Consider the following 18,176-nt stretch of genomic DNA (forward strand, 5'->3'; position numbering starts at 1 on the left):
GAGAGAGAGAGAGAGAGAGAGAGAGAGAGAGAAGTAATTTTATTTTTCTGTTCCTTCCTCCCGTCTATTCGGTACATCTCAGGGGTTATATATACTCGACTCCATCCATGGAAAATAATATAGGCGATATAGGTTATCATGTGATCCCTAAAATCACTCTAACAAGATTATGCTAACAAAAAAAACTAATATAGGTTGACATAGAATCATGATGATCAAGAAAAATATTATGAGTGATGTAGATTACTATGTGAGCCGTAAAATTATTCTAACAATTGGAAGTAAATTTCAGAACATGATCATTTTAATTCTAACCAAACTAATTAAATAATTAACTTTATCCTTGGGAATAAGAGTCTCATTTTGTGCATCCCTCCCTTCTCCCACCAATGTTTTGCATTCTTAGGATGCTTCTGTCACTCGACCAAGGCGCTCAGTCTGTAAGTTCTGCTGGAAATAATCAGTTTCATGCAGTTCTCTCTAACAACAACTATAACAGTTTGATGCAATGAATTTATCTTGCAGTTACAATCAGAACTCTGCTGTGAAGTAAACATATCTGCAGTGAGACAAAGCAAACCCAAGCTCATCAGCCCCTAGTCAAGCCAGCCTTGAGAGGAGACTGCATTAGTTCAAGAAAGATATTCAAGATGAAAAACAAAAGATTTCACTCCTTTGCTTCAACAGTGTTGTTCATTAAGTTTATGCCATCTGAAGCAAATTGGGTCCCCTATGCTTGTCAATTACTTCATTCATTAAATGAACATGGAGGCAACTCATATGGCCCAGTGTTTTTTTTAATCATCACAAATATTAAATCTCTGCTTAGGTGAACATTAGCTGTCTCTTTGACTCCACTGCCAAAGGTTCTTGTCGAGGTTGAGTTATCAGAAAACAGAACTGAGTGCTATTAATTGAGGGAGTGGGCAAAAGTTGTGCATTTTTGTTCAGACCATTCCAATAGAATTTTTTTTTCCAACAACTTTTCTCATTGGTGCAGGAAATAGAAGAGCCATCAATGAAACAGTAATGATTCGCTATCGTTTTTTTTAAAAAAAACAAAATGAGGCAAAAATTTAAAGGATTTGCTTATCTGAAAGAAAGAGAATATATGCCTGAGAAGTATTATGTACTGCATAGGGGAACCAACAAAGCACTAAACATACTAGGAGGCAGGAGAAGGGACAATCCAAAATAGCCAGTCAAGATAATGCCTGTTGGTTATAGACTAATGGTATTAAAAATCTCAGCTTACCAATAAGTTACACCACAAAGTTTCTATATGGTCCTTTTCAATTGAAGTTATCAGCAAAATTCACATAGTTGACAGTGAATTTCCAGCATCTGATCATTTGTTTTATGTCCTTACAAACGGATCGGATAATTAACTAAACATAATCTGTCATTAGCCTAATAGATTTAGGAGGTGAAGAATGAGATCTCGCTGATATGATTCAACTTCTCTTTGTGGCAGTATGTGAAATATAAAGCAAATGAATTATTAATTCTAACAAGATGCCCCAGCTTAGAAGTAATATACTAATGGCAGGGAGTTACAGGGAAACAAATGATGTGGCTTCCCGAAAACTAGCTAGTATTTGCTTCTTCAACAACTTGTTGATCTGTTGATTTAATTAGGGAATGGCTTTTCAGTTAATGACAGCTTCCGTATCTAGCAGTGGATGTAACAAGTCAGGAACAGGGAGAAATGGGAAGTAAAGCCACCTTTGTTAAAAGTTGCTAGCCTCATATACTCATCCACTCTCAAAAAGAAAACTAACAGATAAAAAAAAATGAGGAGGAGGACACGAAAGTTAAGAAGACAGGGTCAAGGGAAACAAGAGTACGCCAGTTCAGCAACCATCAAAAGGCCTGACACCCTTCCAGGAGCTCATAATCAAGCAACCAGTGCTGACATTTGGACAAGAAGCATCGAATATTTTCATTATATCAATAACTAATGGCGTTGGAGAGGTCACTATTTGGTGATATTGTTGTTATCACCCTAAAAAAATAATATTGCTGTCACCATGGACTTGTTTGGCCCGCAGAAAAAGCAAGAAAAAATGCAGTCGATTAGTTCAAAGAAGTGAGATAAAAAAGTTCGGTGACTGATGGAGCTTGCCTCCTTAGTCTCTAATTTTTTTTTAAAAAAACAATTTTTTCATAGAAATAAGATTCTCACATAAATTTTTTTTCAAAAATACTTCTAAGTTTTTAAATAGAATGGGACAATTTTTCTTTTCTTTATTTAGCGTATAACAGGCATTTTACATAACTTTCTGAAAAAAAAGTAGATACTCTACCAAACATAAGCGACTCTATAATATGTTATTTTCTCATGGTTAACCAAATATGTAAAAATTATCTTTCTAGACATTATATACTCAAGCATCCGCTTCTCAAGAAAAAGACATTCTAGTAAAAAAAGAATTCTGCAAATCAAATGAGTCCTAATATCTTGCCTGGTATTTCTTATGAGATTCATCTATTAGGTAAATAAATCCCTCTTAAGTCCCTCAAAGACAAAGCCTAATTTATAGAAGCTGTTATTTCTGATTCGTTTTATTGGTGTCCTAATTTATAGAAGCTTAGCTGCTACTCAAATCTCAAATTGATGAGATAGAGAAATTTCCTTGAGGCTTTAGATCAGATAATTATCAGAAAAGAACCCGATAAGCATGCGCAGCAGCAACGGAAATACTAGGAGCACTTCCTGTTTTAGCTTTTAGTTTACCTTAAGCTTGTCAAATGGTGATACCATACTATACTCTGCTGACTTGATAAACATTTCCCATATTCATCGCAAAGCTCCACCTTTCTGGTTGTTGTGCAGTCAATATTCAACCTTTCTGTCAGCCTGCAGTCCCACAGAAGAGAAATCAGGGCTTGCGAGATGCTTTCGCCAGAAAATTATTTATTCAAGCGAAGAGTTGGTCGAAGCATATCTACTTCCACTTTGTGAGTTAATAATTTAAATGGTCTTCTATTCTTTGGTCGATGCTTTATCCATGATTTCAGTTGGTATCTTTTATTATCATATTAATATTGTATTATCGCACTACACCATACTATACTTAAAGGCTGCAAATGGGTCGAATTGACCCGTTTGGACCCGATCCGATCCGTTTGGAGGACCCGTTCTATTTTCCGAGTGGGTTCAGGTTTACTGAATTTAGACCCAATGCGACCTGACCCGAACCGAACCTGATAACTCTAAGTTATGCCTTATGACCGATGTGCATGTCCTGTATGTGAGCAGTATTTTGCATCTTGAGTTTATAACTCCAATTCAAATCGTAGAATGATTCATGTAATTTCTTTGCTTGGTTTTGAAGGCCAATTAAAGATAATGAGTACTTTAGCAACAAAGTAATAACTAGGTCTCGAAAAGGCTTGAGTATGAAGACATGGGCTATTCTCCAAATAATCTGATTTGATGAGCACTACATGTTGTTTTTTTTTAGCTAATCAACTTTATCTGGTTTGTAGTTTTTTGTCCTTCAATATCCAAAAGGAAAGTCATTGAGGCTGCTTTCTACTTCACAGATAGTCATACTCTTTCAGATTCATTTGGTTCTGATCTAGACCCAAATCGGATTCAAATTTTTTGAGTTAGGATCAGATTATACATGAATCCTATCTGATCTGGATGACCTGTTAGGTCAAAAATTATAGCAATAGGCCCGACCCGACCCAATCTTAATGACATGTTAGGTCAAAAATTGTAGCAATAGGCCCGACCCGACCCAATCTTAATGACCTGTTAGGTCAAAAATTGTAGCAATAGGCCCGACCCGAACCAATCTTTTATTAGATTGGGTTTGGGTCCTACATTAGAACCCGAATAAGAAATCGAGTTGGGGCGGGGTTATTCATGACTCGATTCAATCCGACCCATTTGCACCACTAACCATACTATACTATACTATATTATTATATCCATTATGATATTTTATAGATTAAAATATCAAAATAAATAATTTATAAAATAAGAATATTTTACAATAATAGTTGTTTATCGTAGACAATTAAAAGTACTATACTATGCTATGCTATGCTATACTAAGCTATGCTATACCATGCTACTATGATATTCTATACTTTACTATGCTATGCTACATTATGCTATACTGTATTATGCTATGTTATACTATAATATACTATTCTATGCTATACTATCCTATGTTATGCTATTCTAGCATATGCCATGCTATGCTATACTATACCATGCTATACTATATTATGCTATAATATGCATACCATGCTATGATATTCTATCCTATACTATATTACACTATATTATGTTATGTTATACCATACTATATTATACTAGGCTATACTATCCTATATTATGCTATACTATACTATGCTATGCTATACTACACTATGCTATACTATGTTATGCTATACCATGCTATACCATACTATGCTATGCTATTCATTGCTTTGCTTTACCGGGACTGTGAGCTATCTATCAAAAGCAATCTTATTGCTTATTGTTACGTACTATAGTTATCGCTAATTAGAAGGAATTGTTTCAAAACGCAAGCATGCACCTGCCTGATCCAACTTCAGCCCACCACAGTTGAAGTCGGTCAGGCGCTTTTGAGAGAGTAATAAGTCTGGAGCCCCACAGTGCTGCTGCCACCATCTCCAAACCAAGCATATGAAAGTGGTAATTTCTGCTACAGTCCAAGTTCCAGCTTGCCACCTTCTCATAATCAAATACGTCGATTTTGATTAGGAAAGAGTAAAAATTCTTAGCCATTTTTCATTAATATTGGACTAACTAATGGAGACTTTTAATTTTCTTGGATCCTTGCTTTTAGCTTTGTTTGTGTTGTGGTGATTGGAGGTGCGACACAGTTGCTGATAGGACTTACTTGAAATGTTTCTGCTGCTCTTGGATCCTTGCTTTTAGCTCTGCCTGGTTTGCTTCATTTGATTGTTTTTTGTATTAAGATTGGATCATCTGCTAATTGTTCTTTCTTTTCATTTTTGTTTTTTTTCTTTTCTTTTAGTATTTTCCTTATCTACCTCTTGACTAGAGATATTATCTTTTTTATACTCTCTTTTGCATACAGTTAACAGAAATCATGTTTCTTAAAATAAAAATTCTCGAAATTGCGTAAACAGGATAAGCATCAAGACGTCAAGGTCCATCTTGTTGTCTTAATTCAGAATTTGTTGTTTAATAATGATGTGATAGTCTTCATTTGCGGAAGGTGCAGGGAGGGAGTTGGTGTTTCAAGGCATGAAATAATTCTTATTCACCATGGTCCATATACATCTTTTATGGATACTTCTAGTTCAATTATAGTACAGTTATCAATTGTATGAAACGCTGGTTTGCTGTATGTGCAAATCCATATCTGATATCAACATATGTAGCTGTACCTTATGAAATGAAACCTAAATGCTGATATAGTTGGTGGCTGAAAGGGTTATAGATCGAGCAAACATTGGAAGATCATTGGAGAGTTTCAAGTAGCAAACTAGCGTTGTTTACTCTCTCCTCCTCTACAACCTAAAATGCTGCTGGATTTCCAGCAGAAAACATTCCAACATAGATAAATACTCTCTCTTTGATGTGCCCAGCCCTAATCATCCTCTCCCTTGCATCCTGGGCTCTCTTTTCAAACAAATGCTCGTGGCCCTAGAAAATCTTTTTAAGACAATTCATGCATGTATCCCCTGTGCCTGATGCTAGTTTTTACAATGCAACTGACTTATATTACTGTTTCCACAATACCAGTTCCATTTTACTAGTGTCGATCTCTCAAGTTTCGTTTCTTTTTCTTATAAATTTCTTTCTTATTGAGTTAATTTAAGTTTAAAAACAATGAAACCAAATGTTAGAATAATTTGAGAGTGTTTAGAGTTGTAGTTAAATTTAAAAGCTTTCTCAAAAAGTTTCTGAACTTAAAGAGAAAAATAAATGATGCTACTGATTTTATTTTTATCTTCAGGCATAGTATTAATTCAAAAGGCATTGGAACCGTATAATAGGTGCAACAACAATTCCTGTATTTGTTGAAAAGCACCTCTTCAGGAGGAGAAAGGGTAGCATCTTGATGCCACAAATGGATGATCTTAATAGCATACATGACTTCAAATATAAATAAGTTGTGGATACAAAAACTTGTACAGAATTCCACATGGAACCTTCTTATAAAATTGGACATTTAATCCCCTATGGTAATTGGTGATACAGCTTGAAACAACTTCAGATTTTCTTCCCATTTTCTTTCTTCCTTGACATGAGTGTGAAGCTTCCCACTTGGAAGGTCTCATGCCGAGTGCCACATCCTTGCCTTTAGGTAGCATTACTAGAATGCAAAGAAGTCCCTGACTACATAGATTTGAAATAGCACAGATCATATGATGACATACACTAACCTGATGAGAACAAAAATACCTCAGAGAGGCTATAAATTTGAAACAAATATTATAAGATTGTGCCAAGGCAAAAGAAAAAAAGAATCAGTATCTTCTAGCCACAAAAAAAAAAAAAAAGTGGAGATATTTGGTGCAAGTTTTTTCCTTTCATAAAGATATAGGGATGACAGAAAGTGTTTCAAGTAATTTTGAATTTTGAAAACTTTGGGTTGGTGAAAAAACCTCTGTAGTAACAATATCGGGGTGATCTTGAGTTCCCACAATGTAGAGAAGCAGTATGATGACATGATCCTAGCAATCAGAAATGTAACTTGTGATGACCTGTGATCTCAAAAAAGTTTAACCATTCCATTCAACTCTAAGGTACCCTTCAGTGAATAGCAAGCAATTGCAGGAATAAACAATCCAGTGGCTTTCAGGATAGCATAGGTCATCCTTTTTTACTTTGAATATGAAATTCCAAAATTATTGAAATAAGGTAGTGAGTGATTCTTGTCCCTTTCTCTCTCAACTAGAAGCAATATATCAGCTCAAGGCTAAAGCTTCTGGACCACCTTTCACCAATTATTACCACACTCATCTTAAGGCAAATATTAGGTTTCCATGTGTCCCACATCCTTCATGCCCAAAATAAGGCTGCAAACCTCTTCTAACTTTGCCACACAAGTAGCTAGCAAAAGCAATCTTCTGGCAGAAATGATGTGCAACATTGGTGAGCAAAGCTTTGGTCTAAGAACAAATAAGAACAACTTTGTGCTCATGTAGGTGTTAAATAAACATGTAAATGAATGGTTCTGACAAATGATTCGAAGAAGTGCATTCCATAATAAGCTTCATCAGAAGAAGCACCAAAATTCATATGAGACGTCTAGATATACTTCTCCCTGAAAACTTCTTAACCTCCCCCTGTATCAGATTTTCCTTTAAATTTATGTTGCTTGCTAACCTGTTCTGTTGGGTAATCATCCATTACTGATGATATAAAGATTTATTTTTTGAGGAAAATGGTGATACAAAGATCAAAGCCGACAATTTGGTGGTTATCCGTCATCATCTATCGCCTCATAAGAACCAGAAGGAAGGTCCCGCCACAAACATAAAATTTGTTAGGAAGCAAATGCCTTTTCCGGGAACCTCAGGATAAACCAGAACAGGGTAGACAATGATATCCAGCGGACCTGAAAGTTGGTGCACAGCAACAAGCTGCACAACAATGGCACTCTCAACAGCTCCAAAAGAACTCAAAAAAAGAGAGAGCTAAATTTGCTCTTATTAGATGCTATAGAATGCTATAAATAACATAAAGAGGATGATCGGAAACAATATAACCAATTAAAACTACATGTGAATCCAGTTGAATTAATCTACACGATTACAAAAGCAAACTATTATAAAAATGTCCTTTAATTAATCCGACAACTGACAGATATATCTACAAGAGCTTATGATTATCATCAAATAGGCCAGGAACAGCTATCTTTAATTCGGGACGAGCTTACGAGTGCTGAGCACCAATTCCATCACTTTCATGCTTGTACGTGCACAATAAACAAATGCACATCTCAAGCACTGCTAAACCAATGCACTTCTCAAGCGCTGCTCCACTTGCCTTCAGCGCCAGAGTAAGCCCAATATGGCTTTGCAGGAGTGCGTTTCATGGCCTTGACTCCCAGTGGGTTGTTCTTGCTCTGTTTGTCAAACCAAATGAGATTATTAGAAAAACAAGGGTCAGTGTGAAAAAGGCTGCCTCGACAAAAAAATATACATAGATTTGCATCAAGGTTGAAAGTTTCACAGTATCAATGTAATAGTCAGGAAAAAGGTATCATGCATGCAAAATAGGACCGATATGTTGTAATTTCTCAAAATAAGGACGGATTTATTGTCAGTGAAGAATAACTTCCAATTGGTTGGTTATCTGGAAATTAAATTATGAGCAGACAGTCTAGTAGTGGTTGTCAACCAGAAGAAAATAAAGAATTGAGGCTGCAAGAATGGAAATGGGAAGCTCTGATCTATTTAGCGCTACTTTTATAATCCATTGGCATGCCTAATTTTGTGCTGATTTCCACCTATTTTCCACTCAGCCTGACTGTGGATCAGGCCTCAGATGATTTCGCCAAGAAATCATCCAAATTATCAGCAAGGGATTTAAATTTCACTCTGCTGATGAGGGTGATTTCAGGCTAGGATGCATGATGAGTATAAAGCATGAAAACTTGTTTTCCAAAGGTAGGGAGTTACCACTAGGCAAGTTCCTTCCTGAACATTGCAAATGGGATAGTCCTGAGGGCAGCAGCTATAGTGGTCTTCGCAGCAGGTCGCACCCTCAAGCGGGCAGCATCCCCATGCAAAGCAGTAGTTGCCAAATTCATAGACACAGCAGCATGTCGTGCTCTCCGGACAGGAATAGTAGTTATCGCAAACAGTCGGAGGCTTCACAGGGGAAGGAGGTGATGGACCAGGATTGGGTGGGTTCTGGCCCTTCTTTATGGGATATGATGCCTCCATTGCAATACCACACTTGCCTGTGGCTGCATTAACATTGCGCTCCATCCTGATGTACCCAGACTCTCCCCACTCCGAGCCCCATGAGTTCTTCACGATCCAGTAGCCCTGGCCATTCTCACTGCCATAGCCTACCGCAGTTACACCATGATCCAGCTCAGTCCCACAGTATCCGGTGAATATTCCCTGAGTTCAAAGGAAAATAAATAAAAGATTAGGGGAGAAATGCGTTTTAAGTCACAAACAAGCAACCAGAGAATCGTATGTTCAATAATCCAGTTGTCTTTTATGTAATTCAGATGTCATCTTATATGTAATTTAGATGTCTCATTATAATAAACAATTTGACATGATCTACTAAGTGTACAAAATAATTATGCAATCAGTCCGTACTAAGGTGTTCTGCATCCACTAATGGATCACATAAGCTTGTTGATATAGATAATGACTCTTGACCAATTCTAGATAAGCTAAACTTACAAGTAATACGAATACATTAGCAAGAAAAACATAAAGGCATGGGGTCTCTGTTTGCTGATGAGAAAACTTTGTTGACGATGAAAAGCTCAAGGACAAGTTTGGGCTTTCTTAAGGTTCAAGATGCCATGTGATTATAATGCAAGCTTGGATGGAATGGACAGCCAAATTTGACCATTAAGCAACAGCCAGATAGCTGCAGCCACAATGTGCAAATCACAACACCGCACACCAAAAGAAAAGAGAGCCTATTACAGCATACTGAAAGCCTAAAATATACATCTTAAAATAAGAAATAGCTCCAAGAGGATCCTTTGACCAAACTGCAAAATCCAAATGCAAAATTTGCTGCCTCTAGTGTTAATTTTGAAGTTTATAGGCCATAAAGCAAAGACGGAATACACCATATTAGACCAATCACCTACTATTACTAGGCAGCATGCCTCTATAATCCTAACTATCATTATATTTTTTTCAGAAAAACAAACAAACCAATTCCAATATACTACTTAATTACCTAATAATTGGGCATTTGTAAATCGGTGTTGATGAATATATCAATGATCAAAGTTGTACCCGTACATCTAGTTGAACTTTAACATGATTAGGGTTTTCATGTACAAGAAATTCTTTGCTCCATTATTCTCTATGGAAATATATAGCAGACAACTCAGAAATCATTAATAACGATCGCTAGTAGTTAGTAATCTTATGGACACAGAGGAGGGTAAAACATGTCAGCTGAAACCCACAAGCATCACGTTAGCAACCAGCAAAGGCATGGACCAATATACTTGCAGAAAAGCTGACACATCGCAAATTCCAGATAAGATACTGACATGATAAACTGCCTAACATGAAGAGAAAAAAAGGTAAAGAAGATTCCACCCATGCTTATATTTCAAGGATCCGTGTGATGTAATATATGGTAATTTTACATACGGTTGTTCCAGCAAGCAATGGATCATATTAAATAAGCTAAAATCAAAATGCTACAATGATCCTGGCAAGGAATTGATTATTTTCAGAAGCCACATCCATTGCACTAAATTGTAATCACGCAAGAGTTCTTCCCTAGCATCATCATGGACGGTCTACGCAGCAATTCATATATAAGGGGCATAATTCACAACTAAATTATCGCTTTTGATAAACTATATGACAGAAAACGTTATTGAAATCCATCAACTTATTGTTACGTTGCAAGCTTAGAACCTTACGGATTGATAAAGTTGGAATGCCCTGCCACCAGCTTCAATAGCGACACTAACAGGTTGGTTTGCTACTGCTTTCTGCAGAGATTGCTCATCATTAATCGGAACATCCTCGTATGAATCGATCGTAACAACATGCGCGTTCTTCTGCAGCACCGTAAAAGAAAACACCCCATCAAAATTATTACCAAGAAGGAAATAGCACAGGCCGAATGGCTGACATGTGGGAAGAAGAATCGGCAAGTTACCCTGTACTGGTCGCATGTATCATCCTGGCCGGTATAAGGGTAGTCCTCTTCGGTATCAATCCCACCGTTGTTGATGATGAACTCGAAGGCGTAATCCATGAGCCCGCCATTGCAGCCCTGGTTATAGTAGGTGTCGCAGTCGACCAGCTCTTGCTCCGACAGCGATATCAGATCACCGGTCACGATCTGGTTGATCCCCTCCACCGCTGCAACCGTCGAGAAAGCCCAGCAGCTCCCTGCAACACCATGACAGAACATAGAAACACCATCAGATCTCCAATTCTTCTTCACTTCTTTCACTGATACGATAATTTTGCCCTTTAAATTCTCATTCATACACAGTTAGCAGCTTAGTAGAGATTATCGAATCTAAAAACATGAGTAGGCAAGCTTATGACTGATCGGAATCAGCTGACGGAAAGACTTTCCGGTGGACCAAAGGACCAAAACACCCTTCTATAGAAGAAGGTGGATCGAGCTATCTAACCGTCAACTGCGAGGGTAAAATAGTAATAATGTTGCCGGGCTAAGAAAAAGGAAAGAAGATACTGACCGCAACTGCCCTGGTCTTTGACCTCCGCGACCGCGCCCTTGTCCCTCCAATCGATGGAGTCCGGCAGGTCGTCGCCGGAGCGGAACCGGTACCGGTTGCTGTCGACGGTGGAGTTCCGGCTGCGGCGGGAGCCGGCGGTCCGGACGCCGAGGTAGGTGGAGCGGTACTCCTCGTTGGTGAGATCCGCGAAGCGGGTGAGGCCGAGGCGGAAGGAGTACTCTCCGGCATCGGCGGCGGCGTTGTGCTGGTCGATGTAGCGGAGGTTGTCGCGGAAGATCTCGAAGCGCCGCTCGTCCTCGTCAAGCGCGTTGTAGGACCGCGCGCGCCGCGCTTTCCAGGCCTGGTAGAGACCGCGGACCTCCTCCTCGCTCCTCTCGCCGTAGCTCATGATGGACATGCCGGCGGCGGAGACGGTGGCGGTGGAGGCCAGGGCCAGGAGGAGGAGGAGGAAGACGGTAGAGGAAGTGGTACCCATGGCGCTGGATTTGGATGGGGAGGGGGAGAAGCTGTGGGGATAAAGATGGGATTTTTGGGGGTTGGGAGAAGAAGAAAAGGTGTCTCCTAATTTCCCGTATTTCTTTCTTCCTCTTCCGGGGGGGGGGGGGGGGGGGTGGCTCCACTGTTTATATAGAGGAAGGGGGGTGGGGAATTTATTAATTAATTATGACAATACCAATAATAATACAGAGGATTACGACTGCAGGCGTGATTTTTTTTCGTTTAATAGTAATTATTATCGTATAAATAATGGTGGTTGACAGCTTGGGGCTTTTTTTGTACACTTTTGAAATAATGGAGTTTTTTTTCTTTTGATTGATTGAGAGAGAGAGAAGAAATGGCGAAGAAAGGATAAGATGAGAGAAAGGGGAGGAGAGAGTGAGAGAGCCAGAGGTGGAGACAGATTAGCCAATCAAACCTAACCCTCTGAAAGGCGAAGCGCCGGTAGGAAGGGGTCAGAAGCTTCACTTGTCAAAAGGAATTTAGGAGGCTAATCCGAGAGGACGCATAAAAATGCGTGTGCGGGAGTTGAATGCATGAACAAGGTTTAGCTAATGGTGATTATAATTGTTGGGAAGATACTTCTCTTGGGTTGCATATCAATGATAGAATTTTAAGCATTGATCATTTTCTACTGGTTATTTTGTTACATGGCAATTATGCCATGAATATGACTTTTGAAAGATTATAGGTTCATTGTTTTCGACTCCTAGTGAAATGTTGATAGAAAGATGAATATGTTCATGAAGCTAATAAAAAGCAGATGTAGAGAACTTTATTAGATATTGTTGGAATATAGTGTACCACGTTGTGAGATTTTTGTTCAAAAATTTTTCTTTCTGTAATTAGCTATGATAATCCATGTTTATCCATAATTATCAAAAAATTCTAATAATATAACCTTTATGATAAAAAATCTCTCGGAAATAATAAAAATTAGATTGTTCGGTATTAAAAAGAGTATTCTCTTTCTGAAGAGAATGAACCTGGACAGCGAGAGGTATAGAAGCAAAATAGTTTCTATAGTAACAACAGTTAAGCAACCTAATTGCATTTTGAGCATTAGCTGATTTATTTCTTAACTATCTAGAAATAAATATTGGTAACCAATGTTACTATTCTATCGTTGCTTACCTGTTTCTATTATAGCAATCAAGAAAGACAATTTTTATGCTTATTTCATTTTATATTAATCTTCAAGAGCTAAAATATGCAATATGGGTGCAGCTGCCTTCACATTGAAGGGGACTCGACTATGATGATCGAGTGGATTCGATACTGGTACAGCGATGTTGGCGCGCAGTCGCTGCTCTAGGACATATACAAGCTATCGAAAAGTTGTAGCTTCTTTCGGATTACTTATGTCTATTGAGAGGCGAACATTGCTGCTGAGTAAGTCATCTTCTTTGCGGCTCACCATTTTGGAGAAATTTTTTAGGAAAACTAAGCATTTGTTTCTTCCTCTCTTCGCCAATTTCTTTTTTTTAACTTTGTTGATTGTACCTATGCACGTTTAGTATGAAGCACAGTTGTATAAAAAAATTATTATTTCATTCATAACCATAGCATAGGACAGTCATCTGGTACCTTTTTTATTTCAATTAAGCATCTCTTTTTCAAATATTTTCAGGACATCAGTGTGGCCTCAAAACCTGGCTTATGAGAGCAGATCGAACGGTCCCCTTGGAGCTTAGATGCATCACCCGCATAGATATTTTATGTGTACACAATTTTGTTCGGGAGATACTAACGTGTTCCGATCGTTTACCTTTTTACCACCCATAATTCCCAACGGTTACCTCCCCAGGATTCTTGAAAGCTGGAATCTTCCCGGGGCCATCGCGTACCGCACGTGGCGCTCAACCATTGGCTCCCGAAAAGGCATGGCCCTCCTAAGGCAACAAGAGAGGAGATCCCATGGGATCGTGGCGGTGGGCCCCACCTGCCCACGTCATGCTTTGGAGCTTCCGCACCGAACTCACCGATTCTCTCCACCACGGTTACTTACGTGATGCGAAAGAATCTACCATCAAAAGATCTTGACGGCTGTGATCTTCTGAAGTCCCGGGGCTCCAATTTTTAAACGGTGGAGATTCGTTGTGTGACATGGAGATCGGACAAAGATATCCTGATCACCCACAAGTGGGGAGGAATACTGTTCTCAGGTTTAACTGTACCGTGTGGCCCCTCGCGAGGCCACTTATGCTTCCTCGGATCACAATAAAAGATAAAAATTATTATGCACCAAAAAATAAAAATAAAATAAAAATAAAAAAATAGTTTTTTATATAATAAAATAATTTTCAAAATTATTATTCGAAGTCCTTGTTCGGCACTCATACCACACAAATATATCTCCCAATATCATTTTGTCTCATATCGATTTTAGGTTATAATTATTGTAAATTACGAAAGCTTCCAAATCATAATACTTATCTTACAAAAATATTCAATAATTTTAGGTTTTTAGCACATGTTATATCGTGGATATAATTGTTTATGGTACTATTTTATTTTGAAAACCTCAAACTGCAAATGATATCTTTGAAGGATCTATTAGCATTTCATTTGCTTTCTTTCCTAAGCTAAGATGCAGCCAAAGAAAATATAATAAACCAGCTTCTTATCTCACAAAAAAAGTACAAGCATAAGAATAAACAATCCTCGCAGCGTTGCAGAACTTTGTCTTCCATGGGAATCAATCTCTTTTGTAAAATTTTAAATATTTAAAAGGTACCAATTATGTGACAGCTGAGAGATCATTCAAAGGGCTCATGTGCTTCTAGATCTAACAATAATATATTTGAATTAATGGACTTCTTTTATTATATAGGTCTTTCCTAGAAATTCTATGAAAGCCTTTGTGCACCAAAGAAAAGTTTTATAAGGAGACTATATTTTTTATTATTGAAAAAAAAGCAACAAATAAAGTGTTAAAGGGTTCATTTGTAAGATTGCTTAAATTCCTGTGAAACATTCCTAAAGTTGGTTCATTTCATCTGGGGTTTAGTCGAGATGAGGCCTACCATACTTTATCACCACATGATTGTTCATGATCAATTGATGATTAATTGATGCGATCTGTTTTTGCCTTTGCCAAAGCAAAAAGCTTCAAGACTTTTCTGGGTTGCAACTTTTCGACCGTAGTTGATATGAGCACGCATGGTGTAGGAATCTGAATAAAAAAGAAGAAAAAGAGAGATTGGCTACGTGTGGCCATCCTAAAGCTCCTTTTTGATCTACAATTTCACATGTTGCCAATTAAAGTGCAATAAAGTATATATGAGTCAGCTATGTAATTTATTATTAATAAATTTTTAATTTTCAAAAAATAATTTTTTTTAATAAAAATAATAAATATTTAATTTATATTGTGTTTTTTTTGGTACATCGACTACTCAAACTAATCATGCATAAATGCAGCCAACCGCGTCAAAGAAACTATGCTCATTTTTTTTAAGACTACATATCCAAGTTTATGATACGACCAGCAAGAATGTTAATCATGCATCGATCCACTTGAAGTTGTGGATGACTTAATAGCAGGCAAATTTTTCAAAATAGGGCTAATCATAGGTTGAATTTGAGAAGAAAAAATATCAAATTTTAAATAAATTCGATCGGATGCCTGGCTAAAAATAAATATAATTTAGCTCCAACTAGGGCGGCAATACATGGATCTCGATTAAGGCTGCAAATGGGTCGGATTAACCTGTGATCCGATCCTCCGATCCGATCCGAATTTTAGAATTCATAGGGCCAGGTCGGGTCCACCCAATCTCGACCCGGATGCAAACCGATCCGACCGAATGACCTGTTAAGTCAAAATTTGTAGGCATGAATCCGACCTGATCCGATCTGATTTTCAACCGGATCTGCTCTGGGTCTAAAATTAGAATTCGAACAAAAAATCGGATCGAATCGGGGTCACTCAGGATCCGATCCGATCCGATCCGACCTATTTGCGGTCCTAATCTTGATCGTCTTCATAATAATATTTCTATAAAAATATATAATATTAATTGATGTGACGCGACTATGGGTGACTTCGATTCGATCCGGCAGTCCTAATCTTGATCGTGTTAATAATAATAATTCTATAAAAATATATAATATTAATTGATGTGATGCAACTCTATGTCACCCATCAACAATATACGATAGGGACAGCAAGGCAATCATTTCCCAAGAGTCGTGGGCTCCCTCCATTTAGATATTTTATGAATCAATGTACTAGTGTCAGAAAATGTGTCCCATTGCCATTAACCAGACCTTTTAAATCCATTAATGTTTCTCTCCTCCCCTTTAGATGCCATGACCCATTTGCCATAAAAAATTTACAAAGCCAAAAGTGAGAAAGATTCTTACAATCCAATAATAAAAATTCTTACAATTTTATTATATAAGTTTTATATGGGTTCTGAATCTACTACTACGTCATATAGATACCATGACCCGTAGCCCACCATTTGCAAGAGGTATCTCCACTTGTATTAGGGTTCTCCGGAGGACAGGCTTACGTACAGAACGGCCAAGGGACCACAACAACCCCTTAGCTTTCGTCCCCAAGTTATTTTGGCCATTTTCTCCTGAACTTGTTTTCATCCCTCCAACAACCCACGTCCAAATCAAGAGGAGATCGGTTTAACTTTTGATGAGCTTTAAATGCTTTCCTGCCATGCTGCAGTTTGGAGCCCCACAAGTTGGGTTTGTTCATATGGAAGGCTTGGAGGATGACCTGAAAAAGGTTTTCAACAGCAGTTATAATAGTTTAAAAAGTGTTTGTTATGTTATAAAAATACATAAAAAACTTTTTACATCAGTCATTGTTCAACAATTATCTCACTACAATGCTCATATGTTATTTTACTGTTCACCTGCTTCAAAAAAAAATTTTTCTTTTGAGAATTATTATTTTGTTAGCTAAGAAAATATACTTACGTATTACTCTGTTATTTATGATTGCTATGGTGGTGGTGGCGGGGTTTTCCACCGGATATTTAGTTCCGAGATAATGTGGGGCAATGTGTGGCTCGGCAACAGTTTGTAACTTTGAGGACTTGTTTGGTTCCTAGGAAAAGCAGAAAAAAAATATATAAAATAAAAAAAGTTAAAAATATCTTATATTTAGTTAGTGTTATAAAATGAGGGATAAAAAAGTATTTTTTAAAAAAATAAGGTTCTCACATTTCATAAAAATAAAAAATTTATCACTAAAAAATTAGAATAATTTTTTTTCTAATATATTTTTAAGCTTTTAGATAGAATGGAGTAAAATTTTTCTCTTTATTACAAATATAACAGATATTTTACATAATTTTTTCAGCTTAACCAAATATAAGATGTTTTTAAAAAAATAAAATTTTTTGGTATAACATTTACTATTTTTTCTTGATCAACTAAATATGTGATACATTTTTAGGGATCATATATTCAGATATCAACATTTTAGATAAAACATTTCAGTGAACAAAATTTTTTCTACAAACCAAACTAGTCCTAGACGAGCTAAGAGAGAAAAAAGCTCGGCTGTGGAGACGTGTTGGAGTAGCTAACCTTAGGGCTCGTTTGGTTTGCGGGAAGCATTTTCCTTCCTAGGAATATGATTCCTGGGAAATAAATTCCTAGGAAGAGGATGCCTAGGAAAGTACTTTTGGCATGTTTGGTTGACCATGGGAAAGTGACAAATTTCCAAGGTGCTTATGTTTGGTTGGCCATCCACTTTCCTAGGAAAGTTATATATAATTCCTATTATGCCCTTAATAAAAATTAGGTTTTTAATGCCTCTTTAATGCTTCTTTAATGCTGAAAGGATTTTTTGGGAAAAAGTAAAAATGGAGTGATTCCCGCCTCATGGGAAAGTCTTTCCCATGATTCTCATGGGAAAGACTTTCCCATGAAATGTGGGAATCACATTCCCATGGGAATATAACTTTCCCTTCTCTCTCCTTTGAAAACTCCAACCAAACAAGAGGCATCTCATTACTTTCCCGTTGACCACACTTTCCCCTCTTCTTTTCCCGCGAACCAAACGAGCCCTTAGAGTATGTGCCTCTAACGAAGCCAAATCTGACCATCGGACCGAAGGGCGCCATGAGTGCACGCCAAAAGCATGCGATATTGGCTTGACAATTTGCTCTTCAAGTATCCCATCAATTTTTGAACATTAGACTAATTTACTTGTATCCACAGGTATGACATAACCTTTCATGTGCATGGAAAAGATACCCCTAGGCTTACCCCACAGGTACATGGCCATGCACTACCAGTCATAGT

The 18,176-nt window shown here is 37.6% G+C and overlaps 1 protein-coding gene across 1 annotated transcript; it reads right to left on the reverse strand.

The window, feature by feature from the left end:
* Positions 1–7,653: 7,653 nt before the first annotated feature.
* LOC103711928 (oryzain alpha chain-like) lies at positions 7,654–11,980 on the reverse strand. Its single transcript, XM_008798248.4, has 5 exons — positions 11,403–11,980; positions 10,850–11,085; positions 10,608–10,748; positions 8,647–9,096; positions 7,654–8,090 (listed from the first exon to the last, which is right to left on the reverse strand). The coding sequence occupies exons 1-5, from the start codon at positions 11,875–11,877 to the stop codon at positions 7,992–7,994; spliced, it is 1,401 nt and encodes a 466-aa protein (XP_008796470.2). The 5' UTR covers positions 11,878–11,980; the 3' UTR covers positions 7,654–7,991.
* Positions 11,981–18,176: the final 6,196 nt, after the last annotated feature.

This window comes from Phoenix dactylifera, chromosome 11 (genome assembly GCF_009389715.1).
Source record: "Phoenix dactylifera cultivar Barhee BC4 chromosome 11, palm_55x_up_171113_PBpolish2nd_filt_p, whole genome shotgun sequence".
NCBI lineage: Eukaryota > Viridiplantae > Streptophyta > Magnoliopsida > Arecales > Arecaceae > Phoenix > Phoenix dactylifera.